Source organism: Diabrotica virgifera, chromosome 6 (assembly GCF_917563875.1).
Source record: "Diabrotica virgifera virgifera chromosome 6, PGI_DIABVI_V3a".
NCBI lineage: Eukaryota > Metazoa > Arthropoda > Insecta > Coleoptera > Chrysomelidae > Diabrotica > Diabrotica virgifera.
Genome location: NC_065448.1, coordinates 126,471,267 through 126,490,629, shown reverse-complemented (window position 1 = coordinate 126,490,629; position 19,363 = coordinate 126,471,267). Strand labels below are relative to the sequence as shown.

Sequence of the window (19,363 nt, the reverse complement as noted above, 5' to 3'; positions counted from 1 at the left end):
CTGACTGGGATTATGGGTTGTTAAGAAGTAAGGAGTGATATATAATGCTGAGATTGTCTATATCTGTGCGTTTATTCATGGAATCTTTCTCTCTTAATATGTGAGTCATCTCTAAAAAGGTTCTTTTATAAAAATTAGATTCTGAGCCTAAGGATTTGATGTTATCAAAATCTATTTGATGATTCAGTGAAATAGAATGTGAGCTAAGGGCACAAGAATGCTTGTTGCATCTAATATCGCTTCTATGTGACGTCACGCGAGAGTTCAAAGTTCTTTTTGTGTGGCCAATATATTTCAAATGACAATCTTTACAAGGGATGTTGTAAACTACATTAGATTTCTCCCAAATATCTATCGGTGTTTCGTACGAGAAAAAAGATTACCGACTGTTTTACAATTCTTAATACCAATTTTGGTGGATAACGGTTTAAATAATTTCGTAAGTTTCTCAGTTAGATGTGGGAAATAAGGTAAGGAGCAGTATCTATGAGGAGACACAGATGTGGATACTTCATCCCTCTGAATTTCGATGTTAACTTGTGGGGAATCGTGAACTCCTCCCAAATTGGAATAGGTCTGGTCAAGTAATGCTCGAGAAGTAGAACAAATGTATCTATTGATAAGAGAGATTGGATAAGAATTCTCACCCAAAATGGTCTTAAGTAATATACTGGCTTCACTTCTGTAAAGAGGATGTGACAACCTATGTGTCCTTAGGGCTAATCCCTGTGCGAGGTTATGTTTGAATCTTTTAGGATGAAAGGAATAATAATTAAGGAAGCGATTGCTAGCAACGCTCTTTCTAAACTATTTGGTTCTTAGGATGTTGTCAGTACCTCGTACAACTAACATGTCCAGGAAGGGAATGGTGTTGTTCTCCTCCATCTCACATGTAAATTGTAAGTGGGGATTATAATCATTAAAAACGGAAAGGGTGTTCAAAATCTGATCAGTGGGTACAGCCAGGATCAAGTCGTCCACATATCTCTTCACAAAAGGAATGTTGTAATCTAGAAGACTGAGTCTGTCTAAAATCAAGTCATCTAAGACAAAACCAACCAACAGGGGAGAAATAGAAGATCCCATTGGAGTACCAAAGATTTGTAGATAAAATTTGTCATTGTAGACGAAATAGTTGGTATCAAAAACTAGTTTAAGAAGTTCCACAAAGGTTTCCCACCCAAAAGGACAATGGGGTTGGATTTGGTTCCAATGGTTATGTAAGGAGGAAAGGACTACAGGTAAAGGTAGGTTAGTGAAAAGGGACACCACATCAAAACTTACTATTTGAAACCCTATAGGTAGTTGGAAGTTATTGATGAATTCACTGAATTTAAACGAGTCTGAAATATTGAATTCGTTGTTGTGATCATATGATGTTGAAAGTATATTGGCCAAAAATTTAGCAATATTACAGTTGGGAGAGTTGATTGATGATACTATGGGACGCATGGATAGTTGAGGTTTGTGAATTTTTGGCAAACAGTAAAATCTAGGAGCGATACCATTATAATTGTTGAGGGCTTTGGCTACAACATCTGTAATTATATTAGATCTTTTTAAATTAGAAATGTGCTTATTGATCTTAGATGTAAAAGTGATGGTAGGGTTTCTTGGTAATGATCTATAATATTGATCATCATTTAAGAGTGATTGGCTTAACTCCATGTACTGATCTCTGTACATGAGTACGGTGGTATTTCCCTTGTCACTCAAAAGAACTAATAATTCAGGGTGATGTTTGCCAAAAATTTACAAACCTCAACTATCCATGCGTCCCATAGTATCATCAATCAACTCTCCCAACTGTAATATTGCTAAATTTTTGGCCAATATACTTTCAACATCATATGATCACAACAACGAATTCAATATTTCAGACTCGTTTAAATTCAGTGAATTCATCAATAACTTCCAACTACCTATAGGGTTTCAAATAGTAAGTTTTGATGTGGTGTCCCTTTTCACTAACCTACCTTTACCTGTAGTCCTTTCCTCCTTACATAACCATTGGAACCAAATCCAACCCCATTGTCCTTTTGGGTGGGAAACCTTTGTGGAACTTCTTAAACTAGTTTTTGATACCAACTATTTCGTCTACAATGACAAATTTTATCTACAAATCTTTGGTACTCCAATGGGATCTTCTATTTCTCCCCTGTTGGTTGGTTTTGTCTTAGATGACTTGATTTTAGACAGACTCAGTCTTCTAGATTACAACATTCCTTTTGTGAAGAGATATGTGGACGACTTGATCCTGGCTGTACCCACTGATCAGATTTTGAACACCCTTTCCGTTTTTAATGATTATAATCCCCACTTACAATTTACATGTGAGATGGAGGAGAACAACACCATTCCCTTCCTGGACATGTTAGTTGTACGAGGTACTGACAACATCCTAAGAACCAAATAGTTTAGAAAGAGCGTTGCTAGCAATCGCTTCCTTAATTATTATTCCTTTCATCCTAAAAGATTCAAACATAAACTCGTACAGGGATTAGCCCTAAGGACACATAGGTTGTCACATCCTCTTTACAGAAGTGAAGCCAGTATATTACTTAAGACCATTTTGGGTGAGAATTCTTATCCAATCTCTCTTATCAATAGATACATTTGTTCTACTTCTCGAGCATTACTTGACCAGACCTATTCCAATTTGGGAGGAGTTCACGATTCCCCACAAGTTAACATCGAAATTCAGAGGGATGAAATATCCACATCTGTGTCCCCTCATAGATACTGCTCCTTACCTTATTTCCCACATCTAACTGAGAAACTTACGAAATTATTTAAACCGTTATCCACCAAAATTGGCATTAAGAATTGTAAAAGAGTCGGTAATCTTTTTTCTCGTATGAAAACACCGATAGATATTTGGGAGAAATCTAATGTAGTTTACAACATCCCTTGTAAAGATTGTCATTTGAAATATATTGGCCACAAAAAAAGAACTTTGAAATCTCGCGTGACGTCACATAGAAGCGATATTAGATGCAACAAGCATTCTTGTGCCCTTAGCTCACATTCTATTTCACTGAATCATCAAATAGATTTTGATAACATCAAATCCTTAGGCTCAGAATCTAATTTTTATAAAAGAACCTTTTTAGAGATGACTCACATATTAAGAGAGAAAGATTCCATGAATAAACGCATAGATATAGACAATCTCAGCATTATATATCACTCCTTACTTCTTAACAACCCATAATCCCAGTCAGTATTGAAATTCCAAATTATTGTTCATGAATAATTCCGTTCAAAGCATGGCCCAAAACCTATGTTTTTACTTCATCCAAAAAGTTCCCACCTACGAACCTCCGATATCTGGTTTGGTAATGAAAGTTTCCTATTTTCATTTCATCCCAACTTCTGCTTCCAACATGGCATGCTAACTCCATGTCTGGTGGTTAGTAACCTACTATCATGAGGCAAGTAATTCAGTATTTTTTTATAACTAACATTTAATTAATCCTAACCTATTTTAGGTTCATGGATTTCACCTAAAACTAGATACCATCAAATTAGATTAGATTATTTTGCTGCAGTTTAAATGTAAATCCGTTACTTTTCAACAGTATTGTCATTTTTTAAACGATAGGTTCTTCATTTGGAGGCCTTTTGTGACAACATGCTTTACATCCATTTTAAAGTGCTCGTAATATTAGCTCTATGCTTTTCATACTATACGTAGAAGGTTACCGAAGGGGGTTGGATGAGAATCTTAATTGAAAACACATCCAGTATTTTGTTAGAGTCGCATACCGTTTCATCATTATCTGTGAACCAACGGTTGTTTTTTACCTAAAACTTTTTTGGTGTTTTTTTTATCTTTTCCACATTACAGCAAATAATTGTGTTAAATTGATTATTCTAACTCTATCAAATGGGAAAAAATTTATTTTCTTCTCCTGGCCTCATGGTTCAACCAATTTTTGTAAATGTAACTTTGAAACTTTTAGTTTTGTGACTTTTTTGGTTTTTTACTTTAGCATAAGAAATTTTAATGTATTTTTTAGCTACTAAGTTTATAACGTCAAAAACCATTGTTATGACGTTGTTTTTTACATCTTTATGTTAACTTCACAATCATTTTAGAACTGATGAAGTGCAGGAATACTGCACGAAACGTATTCTATTAAAAAGATTGAAATAGTTTGATCATTTTTTTAATTCTCCTTGACTGATAACCTCAATTACAGTGAGATTTTCTCCTCACTCACTTTTTACATTTAAATATTATACAGTCGTACTCCTTGATATGTCTTTTTTAGGAGGTTTTTTCCACAACATCAGATTGGAATATGGAGATAACAATGTCATATCTTTAAAACAGTGGTCCAAATTATGTCACAAATTAGCGAAACTTGAGGCTAGAAGACTTTTCTTGTTGGAATGCCGGAGAAGAAAGCAAACACCTACTTTTATTCAAAACCAGATTGATAGATTAGTTAACACAACCTTCAGAGCAACCAGAGGTTCCGTTAGACGCAGGGTAGACAACTTTGAATCTCAGGTGAGGGTGCGACTCCTTAATATTTCTATTCACTCAGTTCATCATGACATTAAAACCATCACCCAACGAATTCAGTCTATTACTTCCTGTCTTAGGAACTCACTTCCTGCCCATATCATCAATAATTTTGATCGTCGACTGCTCAATCAATTTAATTTTACTGTTAACAAATCACTTGAAACACTTCAAAAAAAGATTGCCAATCTTGGTATCACTCCATTTTCCAAAATTAAACATCAACAGAAATGGTTCAAAAATCTTACTGATATTGATCTTCCTCCTAATGTCTCAAAATTACTGGCTCTTGGTCCAAAATTTGGTTTAGCTCCAACTCTCAAGGATTATTCAATTTGTAACCTTTTATCAGATGTCGAAAATATTTTAACAGATTCTGATTCCCCAGATCTCATTCAATTAAGATCATCAGCCAATAATATTATACTAAACTATACCAATGCTCCAAAAAAATCACAGTCAGAAATAGATCGGGTTTACATTGAAACAAAAACTTTTTTAAAGGATCACCCTGAATTATTAGTTCTTTTGAGTGACAAGGGAAATACCACCGTACTCATGTACAGAGATCAGTACATGGAGTTAAGCCAATCACTCTTAAATGATGATCAATATTATAGATCATTACCAAGAAACCCTACCATCACTTTTACATCTAAGATCAATAAGCACATTTCTAATTTAAAAAGATCTAATATAATTACAGATGTTGTAGCCAAAGCCCTCAACAATTATAATGGTATCGCTCCTAGATTTTACTGTTTGCCAAAAATTCACAAACCTCAACTATCCATGCGTCCCATAGTATCATCAATCAACTCTCCCAACTGTAATATTGCTAAATTTTTGGCCAATATACTTTCAACATCATATGATCACAACAACGAATTCAATATTTCAGACTCGTTTAAATTCAGTGAATTCATCAATAACTTCCAACTACCTATAGGGTTTCAAATAGTAAGTTTTGATGTGGTGTCCCTTTTCACTAACCTACCTTTACCTGTAGTCCTTTCCTCCTTACATAACCATTGGAACCAAATCCAACCCCATTGTCCTTTTGGGTGGGAAACCTTTGTGGAACTTCTTAAACTAGTTTTTGATACCAACTATTTCGTCTACAATGACAAATTTTATCTACAAATCTTTGGTACTCCAATGGGATCTTCTATTTCTCCCCTGTTGGTTGGTTTTGTCTTAGATGACTTGATTTTAGACAGACTCAGTCTTCTAGATTACAACATTCCTTTTGTGAAGAGATATGTGGACGACTTGATCCTGGATGTACCCACTGATCAGATTTTGAACACCCTTTCCGTTTTTAATGATTATAATCCCCACTTACAATTTACATGTGAGATGGAGGAGAACAACACCATTCCCTTCCTGGACATGTTAGTTGTACGAGGTACTGACAACATCCTAAGAACCAAATAGTTTAGAAAGAGCGTTGCTAGCAATCGCTTCCTTAATTATTATTCCTTTCATCCTAAAAGATTCAAACATAACTTCGCACAGGGATTAGCCCTAAGGACACATAGGTTGTCACATCCTCTTTACAGAAGTGAAGCCAGTATATTACTTAAGACCATTTTGGGTGAGAATTCTTATCCAATCTCTCTTATCAATAGATACATTTGTTCTACTTCTCGAGCATTACTTGACCAGACCTATTCCAATTTGGGAGGAGTTCACGATTCCCCACAAGTTAACATCGAAATTCAGAGGGATGAAGTATCCACATCTGTGTCTCCTCATAGATACTGCTCCTTACCTTATTTCCCACATCTAACTGAGAAACTTACGAAATTATTTAAACCGTTATCCACCAAAATTGGTATTAAGAATTGTAAAACAGTCGGTAATCTTTTTTCTCGTACGAAAACACCGATAGATATTTGGGAGAAATCTAATGTAGTTTACAACATCCCTTGTAATGATTGTCATTTGAAATATATTGGCCACACAAAAAGAACTTTGAAATCTCGCGTGACGTCACATAGAAGCGATATTAGATGCAACAAGCATTCTTGTGCGCTTAGCTCACATTCTATTTCACTGAATCATCAAATAGATTTTGATAACATCAAATCCTTAGGCTCAGAATCTAATTTTTATAAAAGAACCTTTTTAGGGATGACTCACATATTAAGAGAGAAAGATTCCATGAATAAACGCACAGATATAGACAATCTCAGCATTATATATCACTCCTTACTTCTTAACAACCCATAATCCCAGTCAGTATTGAAATTCCAAATTATTGTTCATGAATAATTCCGTTCAAAGCATGGCCTAAAACCTATGTTTTTACTTCATCCAAAAAGTTCCCACCTACGAACCTCCGATATCTGGTTTGGTAATGAAAGTTTCCTATTTTCATTTCATCCCAACTTCTGCTTCCAACATGGCATGCTAACTCCATGTCTGGTGGTTAGTAACCTACTATCATGAGGCAAGTAATTCAGTATTTTTTTATAACTAACATTTAATTAATCCTAACCTATTTTAGGTTCATGGATTTCACCTAAAACTAGATACCATCAAATTAGATTAGATTATTTTGCTGCAGTTTAAATGTAAATCCGTTACTTTTCAACAGTATTGTCATTTTTTAAACGATAGGTTCTTCATTTGGAGGCCTTTTGTGACAACATGCTTTACATCCATTTTAAAGTGCTCGTAATATTAGCTCTATGCTTTTCATACTATACGTAGAAGGTTACCGAAGGGGGTTGGATGAGAATCTTAATTGAAAACACATCCAGTATTTTGTTAGAGTCGCATACCGTTTCATCATTATCTGTGAACCAACGGTTGTTTTTTACCTAAAACTTTTTTGGTGTTTTTTTTATCTTTTCCACATTACAGCAAATAATTGTGTTAAATTGATTATTCTAACTCTATCAAATGGGAAAAAATTTATTTTCTTCTCCTGGCCTCATGGTTCAACCAATTTTTGTAAATGTAACTTTGAAACTTTTAGTTTTGTGACTTTTTTGGTTTTTTACTTTAGCATAAGAAATTTTAATGTATTTTTTAGCTACTAAGTTTATAACGTCAAAAACCATTGTTATGACATTGTTTTTTACATCTTTATGTTAACTTCACAATCATTTTAGAACTGATGAAGTGCAGGAATACTGCACGAAACGTATTCTATTAAAAAGATTGAAATAGTTTGATCATTTTTTTAATTCTCCTTGACTGATAACCTCAATTACAGTGAGATTTTCTCCTCACTCACTTTTTACATTTAAATATTATACAGTCGTACTCCTTGATATGTCTTTTTTAGGAGGTTTTTTCCACAACATCAGATTGGAATATGGAGATAACAATGTCATATCTTTAAAACAGTGGTCCAAATTATGTCACAAATTAGCGAAACTTGAGGCTAGAAGACTTTTCTTGTTGGAATGCCGGAGAAGAAAGCAAACACCTACTTTTATTCAAAACCAGATTGATAGATTAGTTAACACAACCTTCAGAGCAACCAGAGGTTCCGTTAGACGCAGGGTAGACAACTTTGAATCTCAGGTGAGGGTGCGGCTCCTTAATATTTCTATTCACTCAGTTCATCATGACATTAAAACCATCACCCAACGAATTCAGTCTATTACTTCCTGTCTTAGGAACTCACTTCCTGCCCATATCATCAATAATTTTGATCGTCGACTGCTCAATCAATTTAATTTTACTGTTAACAAATCACTTGAAACACTTCAAAAAAAGATTGCCAATCTTGGTATCACTCCATTTTCCAAAATTAAACATCAACAGAAATGGTTCAAAAATCTTACTGATATTGATCTTCCTCCTAATGTCTCAAAATTACTGGCTCTTGGTCCAAAATTTGGTTTAGCTCCAACTCTCAAGGATTATTCAATTTGTAACCTTTTATCAGATGTCGAAAATATTTTAACAGATTCTGATTCCCCAGATCTCATTCAATTAAGATCATCAGCCAATAATATTATACTAAACTATACCAATGCTCCAAAAAAATCACAGTCAGAAATAGATCGGGTTTACATTGAAACAAAAACTTTTTTAAAGGATCACCCTGAATTATTAGTTCTTTTGAGTGACAAGGGAAATACCACCGTACTCATGTACAGAGATCAGTACATGGAGTTAAGCCAATCACTCTTAAATGATGATCAATATTATAGATCATTACCAAGAAACCCTACCATCACTTTTACATCTAAGATCAATAAGCACATTTCTAATTTAAAAAGATCTAATATAATTACAGATGTTGTAGCCAAAGCCCTCAACAATTATAATGGTATCGCTCCTAGATTTTACTGTTTGCCAAAAATTCACAAACCTCAACTATCCATGCGTCCCATAGTATCATCAATCAACTCTCCCAACTGTAATATTGCTAAATTTTTGGCCAATATACTTTCAACATCATATGATCACAACAACGAATTCAATATTTCAGACTCGTTTAAATTCAGTGAATTCATCAATAACTTCCAACTACCTATAGGGTTTCAAATAGTAAGTTTTGATGTGGTGTCCCTTTTCACTAACCTACCTTTACCTGTAGTCCTTTCCTCCTTACATAACCATTGGAACCAAATCCAACCCCATTGTCCTTTTGGGTGGGAAACCTTTGTGGAACTTCTTAAACTAGTTTTTGATACCAACTATTTCGTCTACAATGACAAATTTTATCTACAAATCTTTGGTACTCCAATGGGATCTTCTATTTCTCCCCTGTTGGTTGGTTTTGTCTTAGATGACTTGATTTTAGACAGACTCAGTCTTCTAGATTACAACATTCCTTTTGTGAAGAGATATGTGGACGACTTGATCCTGGCTGTACCCACTGATCAGATTTTGAACACCCTTTCCGTTTTTAATGATTATAATCCCCACTTACAATTTACATGTGAGATGGAGGAGAACAACACCATTCCCTTCCTGGACATGTTAGTTGTACGAGGTACTGACAACATCCTAAGAACCAAATGGTTTAGAAAGAGCGTTGCTAGCAATCGCTTCCTTAATTATTATTCCTTTCATCCTAAAAGATTCAAACATAACCTCGTACAGGGATTAGCCCTAAGGACACATAGGTTGTCACATCCTCTTTACAGAAGTGAAGCCAGTATATTACTTAAGACCATTTTGGGTGAGAATTCTTATCCAATCTCTCTTATCAATAGATACATTTGTTCTACTTCTCGAGCATTACTTGACCAGACCTATTCCAATTTGGGAGGAGTTCACGATTCCCCACAAGTTAACATCGAAATTCAGAGGGATGAAGTATCCACATCTGTGTCCCCTCATAGATACTGCTCCTTACCTTATTTCCCATATCTAACTGAGAAACTTACGAAATTATTTAAACCGTTATCCACCAAAATTGGTATTAAGAATTGTAAAACAGTCGGTAATCTTTTTTCTCGTACGAAAACACCGATAGATATTTGGGAGAAATCTAATGTAGTTTACAACATCCCTTGTAAAGATTGTCATTTGAAATATATTGGCCACAAAAAAAGAACTTTGAAATCTCGCGTGACGTCACATAGAAGCGATATTAGATGCAACAAGCATTCTTGTGCCCTTAGCTCACATTCTATTTCACTGAATCATCAAATAGATTTTGATAACATCAAATCCTTAGGCTCAGAATCTAATTTTTATAAAAGAACCTTTTTAGAGATGACTCACATATTAAGAGAGAAAGATTCCATGAATAAACGCACAGATATAGACAATCTCAGCATTATATATCACTCCTTACTTCTTAACAACCCATAATCCCAGTCAGTATTGAAATTCCAAATTATTGTTCATGAATAATTCCGTTCAAAGCATGGCCCAAAACCTATGTTTTTACTTCATCCAAAAAGTTCCCACCTACGAACCTCCGATATCTGGTTTGGTAATGAAAGTTTCCTATTTTCATTTCATCCCAACTTCTGCTTCCAACATGGCATGCTAACTCCATGTCTGGTGGTTAGTAACCTACTATCATGAGGCAAGTAATTCAGTATTTTTTTATAACTAACATTTAATTAATCCTAACCTATTTTAGGTTCATGGATTTCACCTAAAACTAGATACCATCAAATTAGATTAGATTATTTTGCTGCAGTTTAAATGTAAATCCGTTACTTTTCAACAGTATTGTCATTTTTTAAACGATAGGTTCTTCATTTGGAGGCCTTTTGTGACAACATGCTTTACATCCATTTTAAAGTGCTCGTAATATTAGCTCTATGCTTTTCATACTATACGTAGAAGGTTACCGAAGGGGGTTGGATGAGAATCTTAATTGAAAACACATCCAGTATTTTGTTAGAGTCGCATACCGTTTCATCATTATCTGTGAACCAACGGTTGTTTTTTACCTAAAACTTTTTTGGTGTTTTTTTTATCTTTTCCACATTACAGCAAATAATTGTGTTAAATTGATTATTCTAACTCTATCAAATGGGAAAAAATTTATTTTCTTCTCCTGGCCTCATGGTTCAACCAATTTTTGTAAATGTAACTTTGAAACTTTTAGTTTTGTGACTTTTTTGGTTTTTTACTTTAGCATAAGAAATTTTAATGTATTTTTTAGCTACTAAGTTTATAACGTCAAAAACCATTGTTATGACGTTGTTTTTTACATCTTTATGTTAACTTCACAATCATTTTAGAACTGATGAAGTGCAGGAATACTGCACGAAACGTATTCTATTAAAAAGATTGAAATAGTTTGATCATTTTTTTAATTCTCCTTGACTGATAACCTCAATTACAGTGAGATTTTCTCCTCACTCACTTTTTACATTTAAATATTATACAGTCGTACTCCTTGATATGTCTTTTTTAGGAGGTTTTTTCCACAACATCAGATTGGAATATGGAGATAACAATGTCATATCTTTAAAACAGTGGTCCAAATTATGTCACAAATTAGCGAAACTTGAGGCTAGAAGACTTTTCTTGTTGGAATGCCGGAGAAGAAAGCAAACACCTACTTTTATTCAAAACCAGATTGATAGATTAGTTAACACAACCTTCAGAGCAACCAGAGGTTCCGTTAGACGCAGGGTAGACAACTTTGAATCTCAGGTGAGGGTGCGACTCCTTAATATTTCTATTCACTCAGTTCATCTTGACATTAAAACCATCACCCAACGAATTCAGTCTATTACTTCCTGTCTTAGGAACTCACTTCCTGCCCATATCATCAATAATTTTGATCGTCGACTGCTCAATCAATTTAATTTTACTGTTAACAAATCACTTGAAACACTTCAAAAAAAGATTGCCAATCTTGGTATCACTCCATTTTCCAAAATTAAACATCAACAGAAATGGTTCAAAAATCTTACTGATATTGATCTTCCTCCTAATGTCTCAAAATTACTGGCTCTTGGTCCAAAATTTGGTTTAGCTCCAACTCTCAAGGATTATTCAATTTGTAACCTTTTATCAGATGTCGAAAATATTTTAACAGATTCTGATTCCCCAGATCTCATTCAATTAAGATCATCAGCCAATAATATTATACTAAACTATACCAATGCTCCAAAAAAATCACAGTCAGAAATAGATCGGGTTTACATTGAAACAAAAACTTTTTTAAAGGATCACCCTGAATTATTAGTTCTTTTGAGTGACAAGGGAAATACCACCGTACTCATGTACAGAGATCAGTACATGGAGTTAAGCCAATCACTCTTAAATGATGATCAATATTATAGATCATTACCAAGAAACCCTACCATCACTTTTACATCTAAGATCAATAAGCACATTTCTAATTTAAAAAGATCTAATATAATTACAGATGTTGTAGCCAAAGCCCTCAACAATTATAATGGTATCGCTCCTAGATTTTACTGTTTGCCAAAAATTCACAAACCTCAACTATCCATGCGTCCCATAGTATCATCAATCAACTCTCCCAACTGTAATATTGCTAAATTTTTGGCCAATATACTTTCAACATCATATGATCACAACAACGAATTCAATATTTCAGACTCGTTTAAATTCAGTGAATTCATCAATAACTTCCAACTACCTATAGGGTTTCAAATAGTAAGTTTTGATGTGGTGTCCCTTTTCACTAACCTACCTTTACCTGTAGTCCTTTCCTCCTTACATAACCATTGGAACCAAATCCAACCCCATTGTCCTTTTGGGTGGGAAACCTTTGTGGAACTTCTTAAACTAGTTTTTGATACCAACTATTTCGTCTACAATGACAAATTTTATCTACAAATCTTTGGTACTCCAATGGGATCTTCTATTTCTCCCCTGTTGGTTGGTTTTGTCTTAGATGACTTGATTTTAGACAGACTCAGTCTTCTAGATTACAACATTCCTTTTGTGAAGAGATATGTGGACGACTTGATCCTGGATGTACCCACTGATCAGATTTTGAACACCCTTTCCGTTTTTAATGATTATAATCCCCACTTACAATTTACATGTGAGATGGAGGAGAACAACACCATTCCCTTCCTGGACATGTTAGTTGTACGAGGTACTGACAACATCCTAAGAACCAAATAGTTTAGAAAGAGCGTTGCTAGCAATCGCTTCCTTAATTATTATTCCTTTCATCCTAAAAGATTCAAACATAACCTCGCACAGGGATTAGCCCTAAGGACACATAGGTTGTCACATCCTCTTTACAGAAGTGAAGCCAGTATATTACTTAAGACCATTTTGGGTGAGAATTCTTATCCAATCTCTCTTATCAATAGATACATTTGTTCTACTTCTCGAGCATTACTTGACCAGACCTATTCCAATTTGGGAGGAGTTCACGATTCCCCACAAGTTAACATCGAAATTCAGAGGGATGAAGTATCCACATCTGTGTCCCCTCATAGATACTGCTCCTTACCTTATTTCCCATATCTAACTGAGAAACTTACGAAATTATTTAAACCGTTATCCACCAAAATTGGTATTAAGAATTGTAAAACAGTCGGTAATCTTTTTTCTCGTACGAAAACACCGATAGATATTTGGGAGAAATCTAATGTAGTTTACAACATCCCTTGTAAAGATTGTCATTTGAAATATATTGGCCACACAAAAAGAACTTTGAAATCTCGCGTGACGTCACATAGAAGCGATATTAGATGCAACAAGCATTCTTGTGCCCTTAGCTCACATTCTATTTCACTGAATCATCAAATAGATTTTGATAACATCAAATCCTTAGGCTCAGAATCTAATTTTTATAAAAGAACCTTTTTAGAGATGACTCACATATTAAGAGAGAAAGATTCCATGAATAAACGCACGGATATAGACAATCTCAGCATTATATATCACTCCTTACTTCTTAACAACCCATAATCCCAGTCAGTATTGAAATTCCAAATTATTGTTCATGAATAATTCCGTTCAAAGCATGGCCTAAAACCTATGTTTTTACTTCATTAAAAAAGTTCCCACCTACGAACCTCCGATATCTGGTTTGGTAATGAAAGTTTCCTATTTTCATTTCATCCCAACTTCTGCTTCCAACATGGCATGCTAACTCCATGTCTGGTGGTTAGTAACCTACTATCATGAGGCAAGTAATTCAGTATTTTTTTATAACTAACATTTAATTAATCCTAACCTATTTTAGGTTCATGGATTTCACCTAAAACTAGATACCATCAAATTAGATTAGATTATTTTGCTGCAGTTTAAATGTAAATCCGTTACTTTTCAACAGTATTGTCAGTTTTTAAACGATAGGTTCTTCATTTGGAGGCCTTTTGTGACAACATGCTTTACATCCATTTTTAAAGTGCTCGTAATATTAGCTCTATGCTTTTCATACTATACGTAGAAGGTTACCGAAGGGGGTTGGATGAGAATCTTAATTGAAAACACATCCAGTATTTTGTTAGAGTCGCATACCGTTTCATCATTATCTGTAAACCAACGGTTGTTTTTTACCTAAAACTTTTTTGGTGTTTTTTTTATCTTTTCCACATTACAGCAAATAATTGTGTTAAATTGATTATTCTAACTCTATCAAATGGGAAAAAATTTATTTTCTTCTCCTGGCCTCATGGTTCAACCAATTTTTGTAAATGTAACTTTGAAACTTTTAGTTTTGTGACTTTTTTGGTTTTTTACTTTAGCATAAGAAATTTTAATGTATTTTTTAGCTACTAAGTTTATAACGTCAAAAACCATTGTTATGACATTGTTTTTTACATCTTTATGTTAACTTCACAATCATTTTAGAACTGATGAAATGCAGGAATACTGCACGAAACGTATTCTATTAAAAAGATTGAAATAGTTTGATCATTTTTTTAATTCTCCTTGACTGATAACCTCAATTACAGTGAGATTTTCTCCTCACTCACTTTTTACATTTATATATATATATATATATATATATATATATATATATATATATATATATAAAAACATAAGATGTAGATCCTTGAAACACACTCATATATATATATATATATATATATATATATATATATATATATATATATATATATATATAATATATATATTTGTTTTTCTTGGGTTTAGCTTCAGAGATTATGTTTTAAATTTGGAACTAGATTTTATTTTTCATTTACAATCAACGTTTCGGCAGAAACTCTTGCCTTTGTCAAGATTGATTTCTAAAAATTTTTACAAATGAAAAACAATACATTATTTTAGAACAATATTAAAACTTACCAAACACGTAAAACGACACACTAACGACGATGAACAGATACAAATTAAAAATTGAGTGTTGATATCTCATTGCTTACTGTGCTAGTTAATTACAGGAGCGTATCTTTAATGTAGTAAAAGGGATACAAAATGGAAATATGTTACTTTAAGAAATATTTAAATGGTGTTATTTATTATTAATTAAATTAGATTAAAATAAATTCTATTCAGGTTGTCCGTGTCTTTCCTATCGTTGATTGAATTTTTGTTTCTTTTTATTTCTATTGATTCGTAAATCTCCCTCTTCTTTTTGTTCTTCTCGGTTTTTAAAATCTTTGTGCTTTCGAAGTCAAATGTATGCTTCTTCCCCTTCTCATGTTTTGTCAGTGCAGTTGTGTTGTTTTTGCCGTATTTGTGGGAACGAATTCTGGATTGAAGCAGTTGACTAGTCTGACCAATATAGACACCATCACAGTTTGTACAGGGTATCTCATAAACAAAGGCAAGAGTTTCTGCCGAAACGTTGATTGTAAATGAACAATAAAATCTAGTTCCAAATTTAAAACATAATCTCTGAACCTAAACCCAAGAAAAACAAATATATATTATATATAATTAGTATGGTTCAAGAACATCAATAAAACTATATAGATATATATATATATATATATATATATATATATATATATATATATATATATATATATAAAGAAGGAAAGAAATTTAATCTTTGCAGATAAGTTAAATAGTAAACTCTTAAATATTGGGGAAATCTGCAAGAAGGACTCTAATGAGTATCAATTTTTTCGCCGAACGTTTTCGCCAAAGAGAATTAATTTGGCTTCTTTAGGGCTGAAAGAGAAGTAATTATAATTAGCTACCATATATTACCTATTAAAAAACACTGGAGATCTTACCGTAACTTGGAATTGTAGAGTTAGGATGTTAAAAAAAACTTAGCTAGTAACAACATAGTGGTTTTTTTTTGTTACTGTTAGAAAAAGTTACTGTTTGAAATGTATGGTAGCTGTGAACTTGAGACGCAAAAGTGTACCCAAGGCTAACCGAAAAAACCCACTGCAACCACATTTTAAAGGAATTAATTCTTTGAGTTGTCGGCAATAACTAAATTTTTGATTGTTAAAAAGTTCACACGTGAGGTTCTGTTTTACCAGAACGCATGCGCTGACATGTCAAAGTAGTTCTTATGATTCTTTATAATGTCCTTAAGGTTCATTGGTGTAACAAGATGAAATTAATTACCAGTTTAGGGTAATATTATTATTTTAGATTTTTCTTGTTCACAAATTGTTTTATATATTATATTGTTCATGTGTTGTTATTCTAATATCTTATTGAGATGTATATAAGAAAAGCAATGGAACGTTATCTTTTTTTTTATTAATCATGAAAATTATTATTTAAGTAGGTTAGTTATTAATGGATAAATCAGTCAAGTTAGTTCTCTGTGATGTTACACTGCTCTTGGTATCGGATTTAAGTAAGAAGTGGCATATATCGCTTAGATTCTTAATGTCACTCTTAACATTGATGGAAAAATCGTTAAGGAAAATATATGATATTTCAATGAACTCTCTTTTAGATTTATTGTTCTCGCGGTGGAGAATTGTAGTTTTATTATAGTCCATGAGATGACCAGTGGAATGTACATGTTTGGCTAAAGCACAACGGTCTGGGTGAAGTCGAGAAACATTTTTGTGTAGTGTGATACGTGATTTCAATAATTGAGAGGTTTGGCCGATGTAGGAATTGTTGCAAGAGAGGCATGGAATGTTGTAGACAATGTTACTAAGCATATCTATAGGTGTCTTATCTTTGATCTTATTTGATCACATTAAGTTTAATATTGTTATTGTTATTACCAAATCCATTTTCAACACTTTTCAGAATCCTTATTAACCCCGGAGTGATATCACGGAAGTATGGTAATGAAAAATATTTGTTTATAGGAATATCCGAGACTGGGTTCCCACTTAAGACATCAGGATCAGCATTGTTAGTCGCGAAGGAAGGTGAAGTACCCTCGTTTTGGACAGTGTTAAACAAAATCTTATTTACTAATGGTGTTGGATAGGCGTTTGAAATGAAAAGTTTCTGTAGGATTTGTAGGTTTTTTGTATGAAAAGAAGGATCTGATAGTTTTATTACTCTATTTTTCATCTGTTTGACTAAATTGACTTTGATAAGAGTGGTAGTTAAGGTATTATATTATAAGGTATATAAGTGGTAATTATTATGGTAAGAGTGGTAGTTAAGGTATCTACCAGAATGGGTCGGTTTTTGATACCAATCTATTTTAATGTTGTTATTTTGTTGTAATGTTGTAATTGGTCCGTCCCCTTTCTCGACATAAGGATGATCAGGGAAAATAACAACATTAAAATAGATTGGTATCAAAAACCGACCCATTCTGGTAGATACTTTAACTACCACTCTTACCATAATAATTCTACCAAAGTCAATTTAGTCAAACAGATGAAAAATGAAGTAATAAAACTATCAGATCCTTCTTTTCATACAAAAACCTACAAATCCTACAGAAACTTTTAATTTCAAACGCCTATCCAACACCATTGGTAAATAAGATTTTGTTTAACACTGTCCAAAACGATGGTACTTCACCTTCCTTCGCGACTAACAATGCTGATCCTGATGTCTTAAGTGGGAACCCAGTCTCGGATACTCCTATAAACAAATATTTTTCATTACCATATTTCAGTGATATCACTCCGGGGTTAATAAGGATTCTGAAAAGTGTTGAAAATGGATTTGGTAATAACAATAACAATATTAAACTTAATGTGGCTTGTAGATCAGCCCTAACAATTAATATTCTTTATTCTAAGATCAAAGATAAGACACCTATAGATATGCTTAATAACATTGTCTACAACATTCCATGCCTCTCTTGCAACAATTCCTACATCGGCAAAACCTCTCAATTATTGAAATCACGTATCACACTACACAAAAGTGATTCTCGACTTCACACAGACCGTTGTACTTTAGCCAAACATGTACATTCAACTGGTCATCTCATGGACTATAATAACACTACAATTCTCCACCGCGAGAACAATAAATCTAAAAGAGAGTCCATTGAAATGTCATATATTTTCCTTAACGATTTTTCCATTAATGTTAAGAGTGACATTAAGAATCTAAGCGATATATACCACTTCTTACTTAAATCCGATACCAAGAACAGTGTAACATCACAGAGAACTAACTTGACTGATTTATCCATTAATAACTAACCTACTTAAATAATAATTTTCATGATTTATAAAAAAAAAGATAACATTCCCTTGCTTTTCTTATATACATCTCAATAAGATATTAAAATAACAACACATGAACAATATAATATATAAAACAATTTGTGGATAAGAAAAATCTAAAATAATAATATTACCCTAAACTGGTAATTAATTTCATCTTGTTACACCAATGAACCTTAAGGACATTATAAAGAATCATAAGAACTACATTGACATGTCAGCGCATGCGTTATGTTAACTTTTTAACAATCAAAAATTTAGTTATTGCCGACAACGCAAAGAATTAATTCCTTTAAAATATGGTTGCATTGGGTTTTTTCGGTTAGCCTTGGGTACATTTTTGCGTCTCAAGTTCACAGCTACCATACATTTCAAACAGTAACTTTTTCTAACAGTAACAAAAAAAACACTATGTTGTTACTAGCTAAGTTTTTTTTTAACATCCTAAATCTACAGTTCTAAGTTACGGTAAGATCTCCAGTGTTTTTAATAGGTAATATATGGTAGCTAATTATAATTTCTTCTCTTTCAGCCCTGAAGAAGCAAAATTAATTCTCTTTGGCGAAAACCTTCGGCGAAACAATTGATACTCATTAGAGTCTTTCTTGCAGATTTCCCCAATATTTAAGAGTTTACTATATATATATATATATATATATATATATATATATATATATATATATATATATATACATATATATATATATATATATATATATATATATATATATACATATATATATATATATATATATATATATATATATATATATATATATATATATATATATATATATATATATATATATATATATATATATATATATTGATGCACGTTAAGTTGTGACTTCCGGTA

At 33.0% G+C, this 19,363-nt stretch overlaps 1 protein-coding gene across 1 annotated transcript; it reads left to right on the top strand.

Annotated features, from left to right (window-relative positions):
* The first annotated feature begins 7,819 nt into the window (after positions 1 to 7,819).
* On the top strand, positions 7,820 to 14,789 carry LOC126886191 (uncharacterized). The gene is made up of 2 exons (XM_050653046.1): positions 7,820 to 10,714; positions 14,270 to 14,789. Exon 1 carries the CDS (start codon positions 7,820 to 7,822, stop codon positions 10,322 to 10,324), a length of 2,505 nt encoding a protein of 834 aa, XP_050509003.1. The 3' UTR covers positions 10,325 to 10,714; positions 14,270 to 14,789.
* Positions 14,790 to 19,363: the final 4,574 nt, after the last annotated feature.